This window comes from Neodiprion lecontei, chromosome 1, assembly GCF_021901455.1.
Source record: "Neodiprion lecontei isolate iyNeoLeco1 chromosome 1, iyNeoLeco1.1, whole genome shotgun sequence".
Lineage (NCBI taxonomy): Eukaryota > Metazoa > Arthropoda > Insecta > Hymenoptera > Diprionidae > Neodiprion > Neodiprion lecontei.
This window is the reverse complement of record NC_060260.1, coordinates 18,492,514-18,513,604: the sequence shown is the minus strand read 5'-3', so window position 1 is coordinate 18,513,604 and position 21,091 is coordinate 18,492,514. Positions and strand designations below refer to the sequence as shown.

General features: G+C 38.9%; 1 protein-coding gene across 5 annotated transcripts in view; it reads left to right on the top strand.

Moving 5' to 3' along the window:
• LOC124292641 (two pore potassium channel protein sup-9-like) overlaps positions 1-21,091 on the top strand; it is a 1,036,556-nt gene that overhangs the window by 729,000 nt on the left and 286,465 nt on the right. For all 5 annotated transcript variants that reach the window (XM_046729986.1, XM_046729984.1, XM_046729983.1 and 2 more), the window contains 3 exons: positions 1,418-1,573; positions 2,249-2,424; positions 3,013-3,342. In XM_046729986.1, the coding sequence (XP_046585942.1) occupies positions 1,418-1,573; positions 2,249-2,424; positions 3,013-3,342 (662 nt within the window). The remainder of the gene's footprint in view (positions 1-1,417; positions 1,574-2,248; positions 2,425-3,012; positions 3,343-21,091) is intronic.

The following is a 21,091-nucleotide window of genomic DNA, read 5'->3' as shown; positions in this document are numbered from 1 at the left end:
AACTTGTTAAGAGAAGCTTGAAGGATTCGCGCCTATTGTTCGATTCAGGTAAAGATATGTTACCTAAAAATAAGTACTCTGATTTTGTTTATAAGATCTGCAGAGATTGCAACAAACCATAAGTAGGTCAAACTAGCAGACATATTGCAGTAAGATTAAATGAACAGAAGAACATCATAAAAGATTATAAAGGCCACTATACAGCTCTAATTAAACACGTAGTACGATTTGATCGTTCGTTTTATTTTAATAATGTCAATATTCAGCATGAAAAACTACGCTATTATAAGCGTCCAGTGCTTGAAATGTGCAATATTGTGAGTCATACAGACTCTGTTAATCGCAGACAACATGTTAAGAATCTAAGTGACACCTATGTGAAACTTTTCATCGATGCTAGTCTCTAGGATAAGTTACCGATAGTACTGTCAACGGAGTGATTGTATATTGATAATTTCTGATCTTTTTCTTTGCACTTTTGGTTCTTCTCTCTCCTTGCTCTGTTTTGGTCAGTTCTGTCTTATTGAACACACGTGTGCTAGCGTTGATGAATTTGTTCCATTGACTGATCAATTGCGGATGGAGATGTGAAAGAGGGGGAGAAACAGAGACGGTTCGATCCTGCGTCCTAATAAATTAAACCAGACTATTTAGTTTAATCTGAATGTATTCTCAACGCAAGGCAGTTTAGTTGACCATTCTTTTGATTGTTGACTGTGGCATTACTACTTTAATTCATGTTATTTGGTTTTCTTGTTTCATTACGTAATGTAAACGGAGTCTAGATCCCCCTTTGTGCTCGTTCTGTAAATAGTAGCCTGATGATTGTTGGCAAAATCAAAATAATTAAACTTTCAAGGTTAACACTATGAGCGATCTAATTTAGAACTAGCATAATTTTGACTATGTTTTTGAAAAAATGTTCAGTATTTTTCTCGATATGTAGGTGTTAAAAAAACAATATGTCCTAAGGAGGGCCTACACTGTAGCCGAAACATCGAAACTAATAATTCATGGTTCTACTTCGACCGTTTAAGGATAATGTAAATCTGTGATTCGAGTGGTAAAATAGGAAATTGTTCGTAGTAAAGAAAGAAATGTACCGAATTTATTAAACTTTCAGTTAGTTCGTCGACTCGAATCGATGTCAATTGGTCTTTGTTCTACCTCAAATTGGAGATGTTCATTCCTTTCTTTTATTGTTAGAAAAAGTATATCATTGCATGGAGGTTTGGACGCATTTTTTGACAGTTTTGTACCCATCACATTATTCAATGCTCCTTTCACCATCCCATAATCGGATTTGTTGATCAAATTTTCAGTATTGGAGTTTATATCTACCCTTAACACACTCACATGCAATTGCGTATCGTATTCAACAAATACAAATAATAATGATCTTTTATTTTACGTGCAGCTATAGAGAAAATGGTGATACGGAAGTACAATATAAGCGAGGACGACTTCAAGGTGATGGAAACGGTTGTGCTGAAGACGGAACCACACAAGGCAGGTCAGCAGTGGAAATTTGCTGGGGCAGTCTACTACGCTACTACGGTGCTTACTACGATTGGTAAACCATTCAATAATATTTTTGTTAATACAGGGTTAGGAACTCTTGCTTACTGGCGTATTGTTCATATAATATGTTTATTGGTAACTAATAGGTGATTTGCACGAAAATGAAATACAGTTTGGTAAGCGTGAAGCACACATAACAGTGACTAATTGTTGATCTCATACAGCGAATCAAGTATCACATTGCATCGATAGATTAAAGCAGCATCCTCGTTGCGTGCGCGTATAGCCGTACCAGATTCAACCATCTCTCTCAATTTCCGTCCCTTTTATTATCTTCTTGTTAATCTGAAATATCGCTCGTATAAACTGTGACAAGCTTCTCGATCAATTGAAAAATTCGACGGAGATTGATGAAATTCAGATGGCACTTCAGTAACACCACGCCAACCTTTACTGAGAAATTTCTTTTTTATATTGAAAAGGTTTGATCTTTTATTTTAAAGATCGATCATAACGAAAATTGAAAGTAACATCACTAAAATGCAAATTAAAACTAGATGATCTAGTGTATCTAGAAAAATGTCTTGGAAAGGCAAGACAAAAGTATAATAAATAGTCTGCTATCTTCCACCATTTTCTGAGGGTACAACCCCCTGAAATTTAAACGGATGCAGGCACATGAATTGTTTTTTTTCTTATACTCATAATTTTTTTTTGTCTGTTACAGGATACGGACACTCTACACCAAATACCATAGGTGGTAAATTGTTTACGATGTGCTACGCTATCGTGGGTATTCCATTAGGTCTTGTCATGTTTCAAAGTATAGGCGAACGGCTCAACGAGTTTTCGTCAGTTGTTATACAAAGCGTGAAACGTCTTCTCAATTGCAAGGATATACAAGTGAGTGAACAGGAATATAATTGATGAAATACGTGGACCAATCCTTAACAATCATCTGGCTCAAAACTCGTAGGACCAGATATTAGTTTCAAAGGCTTAAATGTCTTCACGTACTCATTACGTGCAAGATCACAGACACATCAAATGTCTACCACGTGTTAATATGATCAGTCCAAATGTCACAGTGGCCAATAGATACATAATAGTGTAATATCTATATTATTTGACAACTACATTAAACTTGTGAAATGCACAAAGGGAATCGTTTGTCACGACAATTTTGTATATCGCTCATTGTAGTATACCTCAATAGTGACGTATAATACTATAAAAAAGCATATCTAAGGTATGTTTCAAAATTAGTAATGCACTACTGTTACGTAAAATTCACGCAATAATACAGCTGTACGATCAATTTCACAGCATAATGTGACTGTGATACAAACGGACGCAGTATGTTTTTCGGGGAGGTAAATAATTTGTATGTCATCTTGGCGTTAACTGGCTACCTGGGTATAAAGTACTGTTTAGAACACATAATTATTAATAATTATAACGGAATGTAACGGAAGAACTTTTGAGTTTCAGGCATCAGAAATGAATCTGATATGTGTTGTTACGACACTCTCCAGTCTCACGATTGCTGGGGGTGCCGCAGTCTTCTCAAGATATGAAGGATGGTCGTATTTCGATTCAGTTTACTACTGCTTCATTACGCTGACGACAATTGGTTTCGGCGATATGGTTGCCCTCCAGAAGGACAATGCGTTGGACAACAAGCCAGAATACGTGATGTTCGCTCTGATCTTCATTCTGTTCGGTTTGGCCATTGTTGCTGCCTCTCTGAATTTGCTAGTTCTTAGATTTGTCACTATGAACACTGAAGACGAACGGAGAGACGAGGCGGAAGCTTTACAGGTGTGTTGGTACTATTTTAATCAAAACTAATTGCTTTACCTCGCCACTTTACAGTAAAATTATTACTCTTACTATTGTCAATTGTGTACCGTGTGTCACCAAATTCTTTACAGTGAATGTATATTGTTCAATCCCATTCTTTATTACGCAATCCCTTTGGGTACACGGATTGCCTGTCGTATTAAGGCGGATGGATACATTGGAAACCGAAAGAAACGCCGATATTTTGTTGTTGTTGTGATTCTATTGCATTTATAAAATTACATTTTTTCATGCATGTACATATATTTAAATATATGTATATGCAAATTGTTTTATCGGAAACATTTAAAATGGCACTCCTGAAAAAGCCTTTTTTCGGCGGTGGATAGCCTTCTGGATAAGCGGCTGGTTTGAAACAAAAAATCCAAATGTCATTTGAAAGTCAAGATATGAAACTAGAATTTTGATTGAACACATTATTGATTTTCTAAAATTTTTAAAAATGGCGCCCGAATAAACAAAAAAAAGCAACAATTCATCACTTCTTTGCACGTTTATTCGAGTTAAAAAAGTGAGAAAAAAAATATCAGAAATCTGGTCAACTCAATTCCAAGAGAAAAGAATGAAGCATATGCCGTCCAAATATCAAGTGAATTGATCAAATAATTATCAAATTATCATGTTTACTGTTTTCAAAAACTTGGTTTCGAAAAAAACGCATTTACAGTTTCATGACTGCTTTATTGCGTGAAAATATCGTTTTTTTTTTTTGACGCACCACCAGTCCGCAATTAATGGGCAAGATAGCAGTACTTCAGCATCGGCAAGTAGATCTTCAGCCTACTGTCTTTTTTATCTTTTGTTTATTAGCTCTTCTCTGGTAGTGGCAAATACTGTTCTGTTTCTATTTTGATCCTTGCAATCACCAATAAAACCTCTCTCTTCTTGAGTAACCTTCGGACTCATTTTCATTGTGAAACTCGTAAAAATTAAATTTTTTCCATACAAAACTGATGAGCCTCACGAAAAAAACATTCGCGTTGTTTACAGCGATAGCCATGATAACCTGGTGACGAATGTGGCTCACCATACAGGGACAGGTATTTGGTCTCATCGTTGGGAAGCGATCAAAGAAAGATCTGAGCTTCATGAGAATGCACTAAAGAAAATGTGAAATTTTGTCATTCTAATGTTCCCATCCCCTTCAACTAAACTACATTGCCACTTTCAACGTGTATAATTTTATCAGCGGCAAAATCAAGCGAATTGATGTGTATGTGAACCTAGCATCTCAAATGTTAGAATCTCATATATGAGCTTCATATTTACTTGCATCCACTATAGTTCTACAGTTCCTGATAGGTTTTAACAATAGTTCTGTCGATTTAGCGATTTAAATCGTGTTTCAAGAAATGAGATGCCAACTTCGCAAAACACATGTCAGCATCTCATCGTATTTCGAATATTTGAGTATAGAGAAGTGAGAATCTGGAGAGTTCTACTGTACAGACAAGTTTTAAGAATAGTTCTGTAGCTTAAACTCCGCAGAAAATGAATTATAAGCACAAAACCCATGTAATACGATTTTAAATGTCATTTTGGAGTGTCTGAGGGATCGGTCGACATAATAGGTTTAATTCTGTATGAGTGTTGAAAGTGAAGACAAGAATGAAGCGTTGGGGTCTCAAGCCCTCCCACAATCGTTATAAACAATTAGTGTAAATGTGATACCAACGCAACCGTGAGATGCTAAAGCAAAAGTAGAAGTTTAAGGCTTTAGCGAGGTTCTGAATATTGGTAGTAGTGACCATACACAATCTTGAGAAGAGTTGCGGTCTTTAGCTTTCTCTCAATAATTCTGAACAATTATTGAAAACGTGAAATGAACAAAACTGTGAGATGTCAATGCAAAAATCAGAGTTCTGGGCGTCACCGAGGTTCTAAATATAAGTAGTGATGACCATACACTATCTCTAGAAGAGTTACGGTTTGTAGCTTTTTCTCAATAATTACAAACGATTATTGAAAACTTAAAACTAACAAAACTGTGAGATGCTGACACAACAATCCGAGTTCTGGATTTTAACGAGGTCCTCAATATTAGTAGGAATTACCATACACAATGTCGGGAAGAGTTCCGGTCGGTAGATTTCTCTCAATAATTATAAACAACAATTGAAAACGTAAAATGACCAAAACTGTGAGATGCTGATGCAGAAATCTGAGTTCTGGATTTTAACGAGGTCCTAAATATTAGTAGGAGTGACCATACACAATGTCGGGAAGAGTTACGGTCCGTAGATTTCTCTCAATAATTATAAACAACAATTGAAAACGTAAAATGACCAAAACTGTGAGATGCTGATGCAACAATCCAAGTTCTGGGTTGTAACAAGGTCCTAAATATTAAGAGTAGTGCCCGTACGCAATCCCGAGCAAAGTTCCGGTCCTTAGCCTTCTCCCAGTAATTATAAACCATTATTGAAAACGTAATATTAACGAAACGGTGACATGCTGATACAAATATCCGAGTTTTGAGCTCCAGCGAGTTGTTAAATATCATTAACATGTTAAATATGCAGAAGGTGGGCTCTACGCCAATTTTGGCAGGGAATTTTTTTTTCGTATGAACGCCTTCATTTTATCACCATGAGTGATATTCAGTCGGCGGAGGCTGATATTTTTAATTATTTCTATAAGTTATGGGGTCTTGAAATTTGACGAAACACGCGATAAAATAGGGTATTATTGTGCATGTCAACGCCTAAACTGAAGGTAAAAAGTGGTGAGATTCATAAAATATGCATTCCTGAATGTAATGTAAATAATTAAGTTTTAAATCAAATAGTTAAATAATCAATATATAAATAATAATAATTAATAATTAAATAATTAATAGTTAAAAAAGTTCGAATTCAACGTCTGTACCTGCTTGGGTTTTTAGACGGGCATCCATTTTTTATCTTAGGTCCACTACCTTTCATGCTTGCTTCTGCTTCCTTTTACTCCCCGAACTTTCCTCCTGTGCTCCACGTCTACAGCCGCTATGCACTCTTTTTTCCCCATATCGCATTCGCCGAAGAGTGGTTGGGAAAACTCGCAGAAAAACCAACCACCGATACGGGTCGGTTGCCTACCTAATCCCCCCTCTAGCGTCAGTGCGAGTAAATCCAAGCATGGACTTCCAGGGGTGCCTCGGTCGGTATACCTCCTCCCCTGCGATACCATGGGTAAGTCAAAGATTGGCCGAGGGACCATCATCGCGCGATAAGAACCGCCTTGCGAGAGATTACCCGAGCCAAACCCCGACCACCCACTCATCGCAGAGAGGTGTGGGACATGGATTGATACTGTGGAACTCCGAACTACGTGGATTGCAGATTAACACATAGAATAAAATTCTATTGGTGTCGGCCGTGGGGGGATCAACCCAAGCCCGCTGCGTGCGAACCCCGAGCCTCACCCACTAAGCCACTGCGCTCCTCCTCAATAATTTATAATTAAATAATTGAATAATTAAATAATTAATAATTAAATAATAAAATATACGGAAATGATTAAATTATATATTATACTTATGGATATAATTCAAAATATCAGCCTCCGCGATTACAAGCTTGATTAATACGAGATAAAGAATTTTTTGGGGACGAGCTTTTATGGGGGCCATGGGGGGGGGGGGGGGGGGGAGAGGGTTAAGGGGAAGGGGGTATTTCTTCAGCATCATGTTCAGGAAGGCTTTTTTGACAAATCCCCCTACATTGCCAATGAAGGCGTCAAACCGTTTAGAACTTCCCGAAATTATCGCGCGGTTCGTCAAACTTCAAAACCCCATATTTTATGAAAATAATTAAAAATATCAGCTTCCACCGGTTGAATATTATTAACGGTGACATAATAAAGGCGTCCATACCAAAAAAAAATTTGGCATTGAAATTTGTGTGGAGCCCCATTTTTGCATAATTACCGAGAATAGTTCCGGCTTCCAAAAATCTTCCAATAATAATCGTTTATCAATACCGGTCGTATTTCCTAAGTGCAACTAGCGAAGTCATATCGCTTCTGGTCAATTCTTGTACTCATTGGACTTCCATTAGCATACGCTCGCATCGATAGACGAGGGTTTGAATTATTTTTTTGAAATAACAAAAGAAAGCTGGCATGCTATGAATTCCTTACAAATGGAAAAGTCGGGATAGAATGTGACAAAAAAAGATATAATAATAAAGCGTTGTTTTTTCAAAAGTGGTGAGTAGCAAAACTCACCACCCTGATCGCAAATCATCAATCCCTCTTTTTGCTCACTTGGACATCGCGAATATGACAGTGAGATGCTGATACTTCGGTGTGAGTTCTGGTCTCTCGACATTTTAACCGACAGCTCAGTCATCTCACGAAATACTGAATAGCATTTGGCCTTCAGCCTTTTCTGAACTATCCACCAGCTATACGACAGCGAGTTACTGGTGTTTGAGCACGATTTCTAGACTCGCTCAAAGTTTCCCATGACGATTTACACCTGTATAATGTACATTTTGTATGTTTTTGTGGACAACTTGTTTGCAAATTCATATCCTTACTCTCTGCATTACCCAGAACCAACGACGAGGACGTGGTAAGATTTGGTTCCATTTAATATTTAGAAAATTTTTTTCGTTTTTTTTTCAATTTTTATCTACTTTTTTGTATTTTTTTCTTTTTCTTCATGTTTTTATGTTACTCACGTGGTTTACCACACAAGGTGTCACCCCAGCAGAAAGTCACTGCTATAATGTATCCTCACAAAATGTTAAGGTTACGACAAGGACATTATGAGTCAAACTAATTTTCAGCCGTTTTTGAGAAAATCGACGTCGAATAATTTGAGTCACGTAAGCGCGGGTTGCGCGCTTCCAATCTTACTATAGTTTTTTTACTTTTTCTGTTCCCTACATCATTCCAATCAAAATGTATCAAAATTATAAGAATTAATCATTTGTTTATACTTATATTTTACGAAAACGCAAAACTTTTTATTTTTATCATCACCCACCTGAAAAATCGCGATTTCTGCATCAAAAACCTTAATTTTTTTTTTGTTACATTTCAGCTTTTATGAACAGAAAATTACGATTTCCAGTTGATGAATTACGATTTTCGTGTAAGTGGTAACTAGAATGAAAAATTTCTTTGTAAGATAAGACAGATTTGATTCTATTTAATACTTTTTTGACTTGAAAAAAAAAAAAAAAAATTCGCCTTCTTTTATTTTTCGGATTTTATTGTTCTTTTCTGTTTTTATGTTACTCACAATGTAGAACACATAAGGTGTCAGCCCACCAGTAATACAATGCTACGATTTTTTTCATTAAATGTTAAGGTCACGACAAGAACATTATAAGTCAAACCAATCTTCAGCCGTTCTTGAGAAAATCGACTTTGAATAATTTGACTCGCGTAAGTGCGGGGTCTGCGCCTTAAGTCTTGCTGTAGATTTGTTTCCACTTTATTCCAATCCCTACATCATTCGCATGCAAAATGTAGAACAATTATATGAATTAATAACTTCTTTACACTTATATCTTATGGAAAACGCAAAACTTCTTATTTTTATCATCACCCACTTGAAAAATCGTGATATTTGCATCGAAAACCGTAATTTTTTATTGTTTTTGAATAGTATCTTTTAGAAACGAAAAATTAAGATTTCTGGCTAATGATTCACGGTTTTCGTGTGAGTGGTGATGAGAATAAAAATCTTTCTTGTGAGGTATGAGGAAGAAGTACCTATTAATTCAGATAATTTCACTCTATATTACTTGTGCATGATGTAGGGATTGAAAAAATCAAAAAAAAAAAACTACATCGAGATATGAACCAGAGACCTTACACTTCCAAGATTCGAATTTTCCGATCGTGCTTTTCTCTGAAGAGATTGAAATTCGTTTAGAGATATGGTAGACTTTTAAGAAAAATGTTGTAATGATTGCGGTGTCTGCTTAATGCTTATTGCCTGCGTACATGTACACCACTAGATGGGGCTTCACTTCTTTGCTCGACTTAACATTTACATGCGTAGCACGTATATCGTCGTACTCGTACCAATACATACCCGATTTTACGTAGGCCATGTAGTAACTCGGAATATAGTGCACGAGACCGGCTAGTCGATAGATTATATCCTCAACTCAACAGTTTTAGCGATGGATTCAAGAGTGTGGCGAAGACCGTCATTCCTGGCCCTGTAAGTAGCATCTGTTAAAACTGTAGTATCAATAATTACGTGTGGTCCATATTCTATTTCATCCTCAATGGCGCTATGACACTTCCGACACGATCTTTTTGTTAAGTGCCCCTCGTCTATTGCCTTTTGCATGAAATTGAACCCCTCATACAATAATACATCAACGTTGATGCTGAGCATGATGTGTGGGGTGTCCAAGCGATATCCGCTGTAACGCTAAATTCTGTTACCCTCGAAGGAGGACTTACCGTTGACACTTTGGCGCGATTCTCCACTTATTCAGAATATTAAACTATAACAAAATCAATTATGTTGGGCGCCAGACGCGTTAGCGTCAATTTTCAAACAATAATACGAATCAATAAAAATAACACGAAACCGTAAGAAAAATAAATAGAGAACCCGTTGTATGGCTGGCTAGGCTCAGTTACTCACACGAACTGGTATAGTGGCGGTATTCAAGGCAGCTAACAATAATTACAGAATTAAAAAAAATAATGAAATAAAGAATGAACTCAAGTCAGGAAAAATGAACAGGTCAATCGATCATATATTATCGGGAATGTTACATGGTTGAGACAGGCAAATGAAATGGTATCGACAGCGGTAGTTAATAAAATAAGCAATCGTTGTTCACAAAGATCTCGGTAGAATAGAATTGAACGGTAGCTTTGAAACGAGAGACGGTAGTTAACAGAGAAAAATAAACGTAGGTCGGGAGAAGCGATATAATGCAAGAATTTACTTGAACTACACGTCACTGGGCGACGTGATCTTACCCAAGTTACAAATGACGCTACGAAAATTATTATTCTGTCAATTAGAAACGAGAGAACTTTCCTGGTAGGTAACGATAGCTCGGTAGATAATACGACGAATTAACCATAGATTATAACCAGTACGAGAGATTGACAATCATTGACAATTTACAAAATCGGTAGAGTAAACGATCGACTAGATAACTTTCGGTAGAATTATTCATAAACGATAGAATCAATAATTTATAATGATTACGGACCTGAGGAATTAAATAATGAATTCCTAAACATAACTTTTGAGAGAATACAAAATACAAAATTATGAGAGAGTGAGAAATTCGGAGAGTTCATAAAATAAAGAAATACACTAAATACACCGCAGTACAAAAGAATCAAGAATAATACGCAGAACTTGACTTAACAAGGTACGGAGAAAAGAATAACAGGCAAAAATAATATAAAATCGCCAATGGCAATAGAAAAAGGGTGCGGTAATATTTGGAGGCTGATTCTACGCTCGGTTATACTCCAAGGAACTCGATATACGATAAAATAGGCACAAAAATAAATGAAAATATAATAAGCAATAACAGAAATGAAATATAAGGCATACTACTATCACAAAAAAGTATGAAATGAAACGTAACGCCAATAGGGCTGAAAATACGATAGAAAATACAGAAGCAGGCTAATAGAATTCACAAATAATCAGAAAAGTTACAAAAACAAAAGAATTAATTATTCGGCAGTTGCGAGGTCGCTCAGACACGAAAATAATTAATTACTGAAATCATTTAGTCACATGGCGGCTTACTGCAACTCTAATCCGTGGACCATGATTCACATAAAACTGGCATCGCACGATGCAACCAAGAAACGATAAATACGATATTAATGACCGAAATCATGCAGTCACACGGCGGCTTATTGCAACTCTAATCCGTGGACCATGATTCACGTAAAGCCGATAAATACCATAAGAAAGAATAGAAATTATGAGCAACTTCGTAACGATACAATACAGAGGCAGAAGCCTTACCTTACTAGGTGATCTCAGACACACAACACTGAGCTTAATTTAAATAAAACTTATAATGACCAAAAGAAAATAGGAAGGAAAGAAGGAACTTGAATTTACGGAAAGAATCTATCGGCAGACAAAACGATAATAATAATGAAACGGTAGCGGGATAGAAGACGATAGGAACGATAGAAACGATAACGATAAAGGAAGAAGTATCGATAGCTTGAATCGGGAGGATGTAGAAATTCGTTGATGTCACCCAGCAGGTCAAGCGTAGAATAGAAGGAGGTCGGAGTTCGGCTCGCTGATCTCGCGGTTGTCGTGAGGTGATTCTTCTTCTCTTTGATTGGTTGGTTGACCCCCACCGCAAATAGGCCATCCCTCTGTAGCGAATATTGGTTACGGCGTGGTCATGCGTTTTCGAAGATGACCGCTAGATGTGGCGTAATGTGCTGCTCGTAATTTCGTCATTGACACCAACTCGTACGATTTAATAGCTGCTTCAGTTTACTGTCCAGGTTGCCTATCATCGGGGACTTCTTTGACAGAGGCATACACAGGGTGCCTCTCGGTCAGAATTATCGAGTGGCGAGTGATGCCTCACTGTTCACTTCCACCGGCTTTTGTACAGGCAGTAGCCGACTGCCACTACACAGTGGACCACGACCCACACAATTAGTCCGTGCCGACAGGAAGGCTGCGTCGATCCTCGGAACGATGGCTTTATCAATCTGGACGTAGTGGTTTGGGGTCGGTCCGGCACCAGGCCGGTAAGTCGGAAGATGGTAGTCTACGGTCTGCCCTTCACGCCATCCTTACGGCATCCGATAGAGCGGGCGGCTGGTTCCTCCTTGAGGAGCGGTGCCCTCGGCCGTTGGGAGGATTTTTATCTCCCTGTTCACCGGCAGTCGAGGCGATACGGAAGGTTCGGGTGGATGCTATCCCAGTAGCAAGAGAAGTGCACCAAGGTAGCCAGTATAGTCTGATTAGACCGTCGGTAGGCGAAGTCGTCGAGAGCTGGAAACGATAGCTATCCGTACCTCGGCGGTCGGGATCGTTGTCGTCCAAGTACCTTATTAGCGTGCGCCGAAGCGCGAAATACAGAATTTAAAAAGAAAGAATTAGTTAAAAGTAGTTATTGCCTATTTTGTATCGAGTTCGGTTGGAGCACCCTGCCGAGGACGCATAAACTAGAAATAATAACGGTTGTGTGCCGTTGTGACGGGCAACTCTGAAACGCCTCGTTACACCGCATTGGCAGGAAACTCTTGTCTTATGACTTGGCACATTCACAAATAGATATTACGCTAAGTATGCAACATTGCATGTTGCATCTAGGCGTTTCGTCGTTCTCGTAAATTGTACAATATTAAAAAGTGACAATTTAGAAAGTATATTTGCTCTTTCTTTGTAACTTGTCATCGAGAGTTGTCGCTTATTTTGAATTAAGTTCTGAGCCAACTGTATTGTGCTATTAAGGGTCTCCTCGAGTTTTTCGAAGTACTGTTTATTCGAAGCGATCGCGTCTAAAACCACTTGAAATATCGAATCGAACGCACAAGTATTCCTCACGTTCAGCAAATATTGTCCCATATTTACAGGAGGACAAGAATTACCATTTTTAAATAACGGAAGCTTACCGAACTTTACATTTTTGATATATTTCCATCCCGGGCATTCATCGAGCATCGTGGGTTTACGTCTTTTTTTAACCGGACTTTTAATAGACTCGGCTGTCCTCTTAAGCGGATGTGTTTTCTGCTCAACTTCTACCTTATTCCGAGATTCTTCTGGTTCTGACACTATCTGTTGTTCTTTTGCGGCTTTTCCGCGTCAGTCCTCACATGTATTCCAATTGTCACATTCATCAAGAGTGCTCGATCGAATACATTTACCTATGAACGGATCTACGGATGGATTGTTCCCGGTGAAACTATCAGACTCATAGTTTGTTGATCTCTTGGTCTTCTGTGAGTTATTAGTTACTTGTACCTGTAGATTTTCGTTATCAGAAATCATCCGAAAAATCTGATTCTCGTATTTATATGGGTTGATGTTGTCGCTGATGTTCGTCATTACGCTGTCTTTAGGACTGCCTATCAGTTGTAGGCCTTTGCCATTAGCAATCGTTTGTGAAGCCTGAGTATCGAAACAATGTGCATCTTGCTCGTTCAATGAAGTTTCTGTGATCTCTTCAGGGACAGTTCCATTCATGAAACCGTGTTCAGAGCAGCAGATCCCAGTACCGATTTGTTGTTGCTAGACTCTACGCTAACGTTTCTTAGAGAAAGCTCGGAGCCTTTAGGTTGATTGGTTATCGGCAGATCACCTTTGTTAGAGGGGACAGAGACTGAGTCGAGTATCGCTACATCACTTGAGTTTGAGGCCGATTTTACTTTGCCGTCGATATGGTCTAGATGTTGCCGCACGAATAAATCAATCCGCATCGGAAGTTTGGTAACGAATGAACGGTGCTTAAGATCACAGAACTCTGCTTCGACCGACGAGGACATTGCTATGGTTGAACCGATTCCGAAATGCGGTCGCATTACACCGGTCCACAGTAGAATAAATGGCAACAACTGCTTCGTCAGACGAAGAGCGAAAGCGCGATTAAAGCATGCGTTGGGTCGATTTCCTCCTACGCATGTATTTGCAATGACATCAGGAGAATCGTACAATTCATTAGCCCACTCTTTCCAATTTGAGCTGGTAGTGTCCTCTGAAACGTCATCTTCGTTATATTCGTCTGTTATCCTGAGTTCTCCGTTGTCCTTAAGCGCAGTCAAATCAACTCCTTCAATAGCTAAGTCAAGAACTTGCATGTGAATTTCCGGTTGCAATGGCAACCCATCTTTTGCATTACCGAAAAATTCGCTGAGACATACTATCAAGACCGATTCAAGAAAGTAAGCCAACTCTTTGAAATCACTCATTTGGTAGGCCTGCGCAATACAGCGTTGGTACAATTGTTGCCCTGCATTGATTGTCGATTTCAGACAATTCCATCGTGCTACCATGGCGGATACGTGACTTACATCCAATCTTATATATGCAGTCGGCATCTTAGTATGGGTCTCCATAACAGCTGTATAGCATCTTTGTAAGTATCGGCCAAACTACTGTAGCTACCTAAGATTTCCACGACAGCGTTTACTAAAGCGCATCCGAAATCGCACACGACGATAGGAGGGTGCGGGACACCTTTCGCCAAAATAACCCGAAGAAAGTTCGCAATTTGAAACGACCATTGGTCACCGGTCACCATTTAGAATACCGGTACACTGCCCTCATTAGTGACTACCATGCATTGGTAAACGAAAACATGCGGGTCATTTTTGTGATCACGTTTATGAATACTTTCGGTACCATCGATCGTGAGAATGGCGCTTGGATCTTTTTTCAACCGAGCGATATATATTTTTTCCTGCTCCGGTATCCAATACATGCAGTGGAATCTTAGCAGACCGATACTGTGAATAAAACCCGCATGATCTCCAAATTGGGACTCGCGTAGCAAGTTCAATGGAGCAAATGCAAACTCCAACCAGTACATCTTAAGTAACTGTTATTCGTTTGCTTTACGTAGAACGTCACCTTTTGGGATTATCGGCGGGTTTTTTCCTCCAAAATCTTTTGAACGGCTCGCCATCTCTCGCCTAATGACGGCAGCATTTTTTTTTGATCGATCATTTGCTTAACGATTTTTTCCCGGCGTTTTTCCTTCAATTGTCGTATCTTAATATCTGTGTGCTGATCAGGCCGGATGCCATCGATCCTGCACGAAATATTTACGTCAACGTCTATCTTCGGTGCTTTTTCTAACGAACCGCTTATTTGGGCTTTGCACTCGGTGCAATAACCAACGAAAGTTGAATAGTTCGTCGCATTGGCGGTAGGAGTCGTCATATTATTTTTAAACGCGAATACGCAATCGATTGATTTATGTTGCTGGCATATTTTTTCAGCTGGAATGTCGACTCACCCTTCTTGGAATTTCCAGTATACGCTACCCGAAGAAATTTTTTTTTTCGGGACCATGTCCTGCCAGTTCTTTGGAGATAAAACCAGATTAATTTTTTTAGCGAGAACGCTTTCCAATGCGTTATGACTTACATCTGCAGGTACTGTTCTGAAAGAACAATCGCTAATATCAGTAGCTTTGCTCCCCTTTGAATTTATCTTATATGTTGTTTCTATAAGCTGCCTGAACCTGTTACGATCGTCATTTATGACTGTGTAAACGTGATGTGGTTCGATATGTGAACCACCGAATGTCATACGGTTAGCAATACGACGATATACGGGACTTGACGGCGGTAATATATGTCCATTGCCATCGATTATTTGGCAGTCACTTTGCAGAAAGATATTTTTCAGTTTTAACTTGTCGTAAGGCATTTTTATAATACGTTATATATGAATAATAATTATAGAACAATAAACTGCGAACGAGGTATAGCTTCAGACCCACACAGCAACGGGACGTTCATTGAACGTCGCAGGGAGCTCACAAATACGATTGTGACGTCCAGGGATTGGTCCCAGAAAAGTCGCGGGAACGTCTCTAGGACCTCCTATGTCCCGATTTCGGAACTCTCTCGAATGTCGCTCGAACTTCTCACGGAACGCTCGAGGTTCTAGAGACTTCGGGACGACGTTCCAGACACAAGTAGTTTCTTTTCAAAAAGGGCAGTTATTTCTCTCCGATTCTGAACTATCTATATAATTAATGACAATCGACAGAGTTGAATGGGAATGAAAAGACAAATATCGTGTAACTATTTCGATTATGATATATATTTCGATTATAATATATAAATTTGTGCGTATAATTAATAAAGTAAAACAAAAAAGAGTCTTTATTTTGAACGATCATATCAGAAACGAGGAGTACGCATATATAATATCAACACACATGGGAATTTGAGATCGGAAGATGTTGAAGATATAAACATATAAAATGAACTATATTATGTATAACATCTAATAAATTTACTTATAGGTACAATATGTATAAAAATGCACATACGCCTAGTATACACATATACATTGTGACGTGGATTTTTCCCGCTCCTCGGTCACTCGGAGAAGATGACCGAGAACTTACCGCGTGCACAACAAATCGGCGTCCACGATGTACCCTGAACCTGAAACAATACCGCGAAATTTGTTGGGCACCTGGCGTGATCAACACGCCTCGAAATCGGTAATACGATATACCGCGACCATATACTCTGTAGCTCGGTACCTCGGAGAGGGGAGGGGTAATTTTTGGGTAGAGAGAGATGCAACACAAGTAAGCCAACGCGTAGTTGGGCCAAATCACTATAAAATTCCCATAAAATATTTCTCGTCAGCGATAATACAAAAAAAAATAAAAATAATAATACTACTGCAAAAGTCGTTTTTCGCGATTCCAAATACAAATGCTTAAACTTAACTCAAAAGAAAAAAAAGAAGGAACAACAAAATGATAATAAAAAAAAATGAATAAATCTAGGAGACCTCTACGGCCTACGTGCGCTAGTCGCCGTCTTAATAATACCCTAACTCGCAAAAACCCAAAAACAAGATTTGGACTAGATGCGCTGCCCGCGATCGTTCTCTACGACGACGCTAGTCGTCACTTAATCATAAACCGCTAGACAAAAACGTGATCGAGATCATGATCGATGCGCTAATCGCAATCGTGATTAAATCTAGGTGATGTCTTACTTCTACGGGCGCTAGTCGCCACCTTACTGATGCACAAGAATTCATAAAATAAACCAAAAAGACTTGACTCGACGCGCTAATCGCGACCGAATTAATAACTCTAGGAAGCTTTTCTGATCGTGCGGGTGTGTAACGTATTATGACGCATCCGAGCTCCAGTCGTAGTCACTATTTCCACAAAGTTCGCAACCCTTCCCGCTAAACCGAGCATCCACGCACAGTAACACGCGACCCCTCCCCCCCCCCCCCCCCCCCGAAAAGTGACCCTTTTTACGTACGCAGACTCGACGAGACCCCGTGTAGCGGAATCTGGCCGCACTCAATTTCGAACCGAAATTGTTCCCCACTCGAAACCGTGACTCTACGCGAGACTTTACAGGGATCAACTTGACTCTACGCGTTATCGCGAAAACTCAGGCTACGGTCATCATCAAGGAGATCGGAAACAGATTTCGAGCGCTACTCTAACTCCAAGATTAAGTGGGCCGACCGCTTATCAGTGTGCCAATCTAACTTGCGCTCGAAATATGCCCGCAAAAAATTACAAGCGCTCACCACTTCCTAGCCACCCGAGGAATTCCCCGACTCCAGTTGCTGCCATTGCACGCGATTTTCCCTTTTTTGTTTTTCACTATAACTCGATACTACGACCACCCACTACGCAACGTCGCCAGGACTCAAGTGGCGAGTCCTGCAAATCGGAGCCGCAATTCGAACATGCTCCGAACATAGGCGCTACCCGTAGTCAAAATTCCCCCGATCTAATTGGGGTTCTCGTTACGAAACTCTTACAGCCTATCGTATCGCTATCGTTGAATTTCGCTGTCGCGGGGTGTTGATTGGCTGGCCAGTCTATGGTACCCCGTAGCTCGACAGTGGCGTGGTGACGACTTCGCGAGGGCACCTGTCGTCAGTTGGGTGACGGAGGGGGATGCTACGACTCGCCGGCCACCAACGGAAATCTCGTCCGCCTTGTGTTCCCTCGCGGCAGAGCTCTCCGTTGACGCTCTCTCCGTAGCCTCGTGTGAGGCCCTCCTTTCGTCGCGATCCGCCGCGATTGCCATCCAGTAACGTCGTTCGAATTTGCTGCCGATCCCCTGTCTGAGGCCGCATTTACTTGCCACCCAAAAAAAAAATAAACAAAAATCCTGAAAAGTCTTATTCGCTGGACCGACTATGATCCCCTCTTTGAGTCTCGGATGCGTGACCATTGTCCTGGCGCTCTTTTTCGAAATGAGCCGCGGTCTACTCCGCGGGCTCCCTAAGTTTAGGGTCCGTCTAGAGTTCGGGGAGCCGTGTGGAACGCGCAGTAAAAATGCCACGTTACAGTAAATAAAGAATCTGTTCACGATAAACTTTGTTTTTACTTACCTACCTCTGTTTGTCTAGACTCCCACTTGTTAATGACATTTCACATTGAATTTCAGATTTCTTTCAATAAATAACACCCAATATTTGCTTTTCCGTTGAATTCTTCATTGCGTCGCTTCAATATCTTCCGATATCGACCGCGGTATTGCTGAACGATACTGTTCTTAAACAATTCACGTTACGTAAAAATAAACAGCAGCATAACCTCAATCCACGGCTTTACGCCCGAGAGATTTACAGCTTTAGTTTCATTTTGTGTACATTGGCGCTCTGCTCAGCAGACGAAAACATCGCCGCAGGGCGAGTTCACCGACCAATGAGATTGAATTATTTGGCGCATGCGCATTGTATGTATAGTTTCAAGAGATTGTCCCGGTATAACTTACAGACTCGAATCAAACGGCATTCCCCTTCTCTGACCTTGTATTTTGAGGAAAAAAATAGTTTTTCACTCCAAAGCAAAATCCAGTTTAATTAGGACCCTTTTCATGAACTACTATTTTACCAAAATTTCGCATAACTTTGAAACGCTGCCAAGTTAACAATTTTGTAAGTAGACGCCCAATCGATGGCTCAAATTGTTCGTCTAGGTATACTTTATAACTACCTATACGAATTATTATCGATTACCACGTTCCTTTTTATGTACAGCCTCGCAAAACGAACTGATTTCTGAAAAATCGTTGTTTTCAGATAGCTGTAACTTTTTTTCCATCAAATCAAAATCGCTTGAAACTTTTAGGGAATAACTTCATTCCATCCCCAAACAACGCTGAAAATTTCCAGCTAGGAATCGAAGTTGTTAACGAGCTGTGAATTTCCAAAATGTTCAAGTTTCCCACATAATATTTCATATTTCATGGCATTATCAACGACTTCTTGAATTGCGCGTGGAAAATTTACACTCGTCGATTATTAACCTAAATAAAAAAAAACATGAAGAGCTTGCAAAATTACATACTAAAGTAATGTTATAAAAATATGGCTTACATCCCTATAATTTGTATCGCCTTAAAAAAAAAACTCATTGACTGTGAGAATAGGATATTTATAGTAGTATAAAATATTTTTATTCATCATTCATATTGTAATTATTCATTTGAAATCGAATATTTGTTTCTTTGTGTCCCATGAAGTCGTACTCAATACTTGTTATATAGTTGATAATGCCATGAAATACGAAATATCATGTGGGAAACTTGAACATTTTGAAAATTCACAGCTCATTAACAACTCCGACTCCTAGCTGGAAATTTTCAGCGTTGTTTGGGGACAGAATGAAGTATATTCCCTGAAAATTTCAAGCGATTTCGAGTGCATAGAAAAAAGTTACAACTATCTGAAAACAGCGATTTTTCAGAAATCAGTTGGTTTTGCGAGGCCGTATATAAAAAGGAACGTGGTAATTAATAATAATTCGTGTAGGTAGTGATAAAATATACCTAGACGAAAAATTTAAGCCGTCGATTGGCCGTTTACTTGGAAATTTCTTGACTTGGCAGCGTTTCAAAGTTATGCGAAATTTTGCTAAAATAGTAGTTCATGAAAAGGGTCCTAAATCAACTGGATATTGCTTTGGAGTAAAAAACTATTTTTTTCCTCAAAATACAAGGTCAGAGAAGGGGAATGCCGTTTGATTCGAGTCTTTAAGTCCCATAGAGCTCCCATGAAAAAATTGTGAAAATAACTAAAAAATTGAATTATTAAAAACTTCAAAAATTTCTATAGCCACCAGATTTTCTTATGTTAGGCTCAAATTTGGAGAATCGTCTTTTGTTATAACCTACTTTTCTGGAAAAAATCAGCAGTCGAATCGCTGACCCAAGCCCGCAAGCTGCGGTCGAAAAGTATTGGACGTACCCATATATATATATATATATTAGGGTGCTTTTCTTTGGACTATATTTTTTTTTTTTCGGTCCCATCGTGAAATTTTGTTGGAAATACAACAAAAAAAATTCCCTGAAAGATTGAGCCCTTAATATTAATATTGAGTGCTCGCCCAAGGCATGTAAAGATTTCCCGCTTAAAATACACGTAAACTTCAATTTTTTTCTTTAAAACATCTACAGTTCAGAGGCATTCTATGGTGTAGTCTAGGACGACAGTAGGTTTTCTTCGGAATGAAATGCTCTACAAAAGTGCTCATTGCGGTGAAGTCGTAACTCACACCGGCGAAGTCGTACGGGCCACCCAAACCCAATTTTTTCATGAAATTCTTGTCTTTTTGCCCGTATCTCGTAAATAACAAGAGCTACAAAAAAAAAATATTCAACAAATTTGTAGGAAATTTAATTTCCTACAAAAAAGTTCCAGAAAACCAAATTGCTAACATCGATATTTATTGAGATATTGGGCTTTTAAGGTGAGGAAGTATGGAATTTTCATGAATTATTGAGTTCAATTGTCGAATTATTGATTGTCTAATATTTTTTTGTTTTGTAGCTCTTGTAATTGTAATGACAAGAATTGTAATTGTAATGACAAGAATTGTAATTGTAATGACAAGAGCTACAAAACAAAAAAATATTCGACAATCAATAATTCGACAATTGAACTCAATAATTCATGAAAATTCCATACTTCCTCACCTTAAAAGCCCAATATCTCAATAAATATCGATGTTAGCAATTTAGTTTTCTGGAACTTTTTTGTAGGAAATTAAATTTCCTA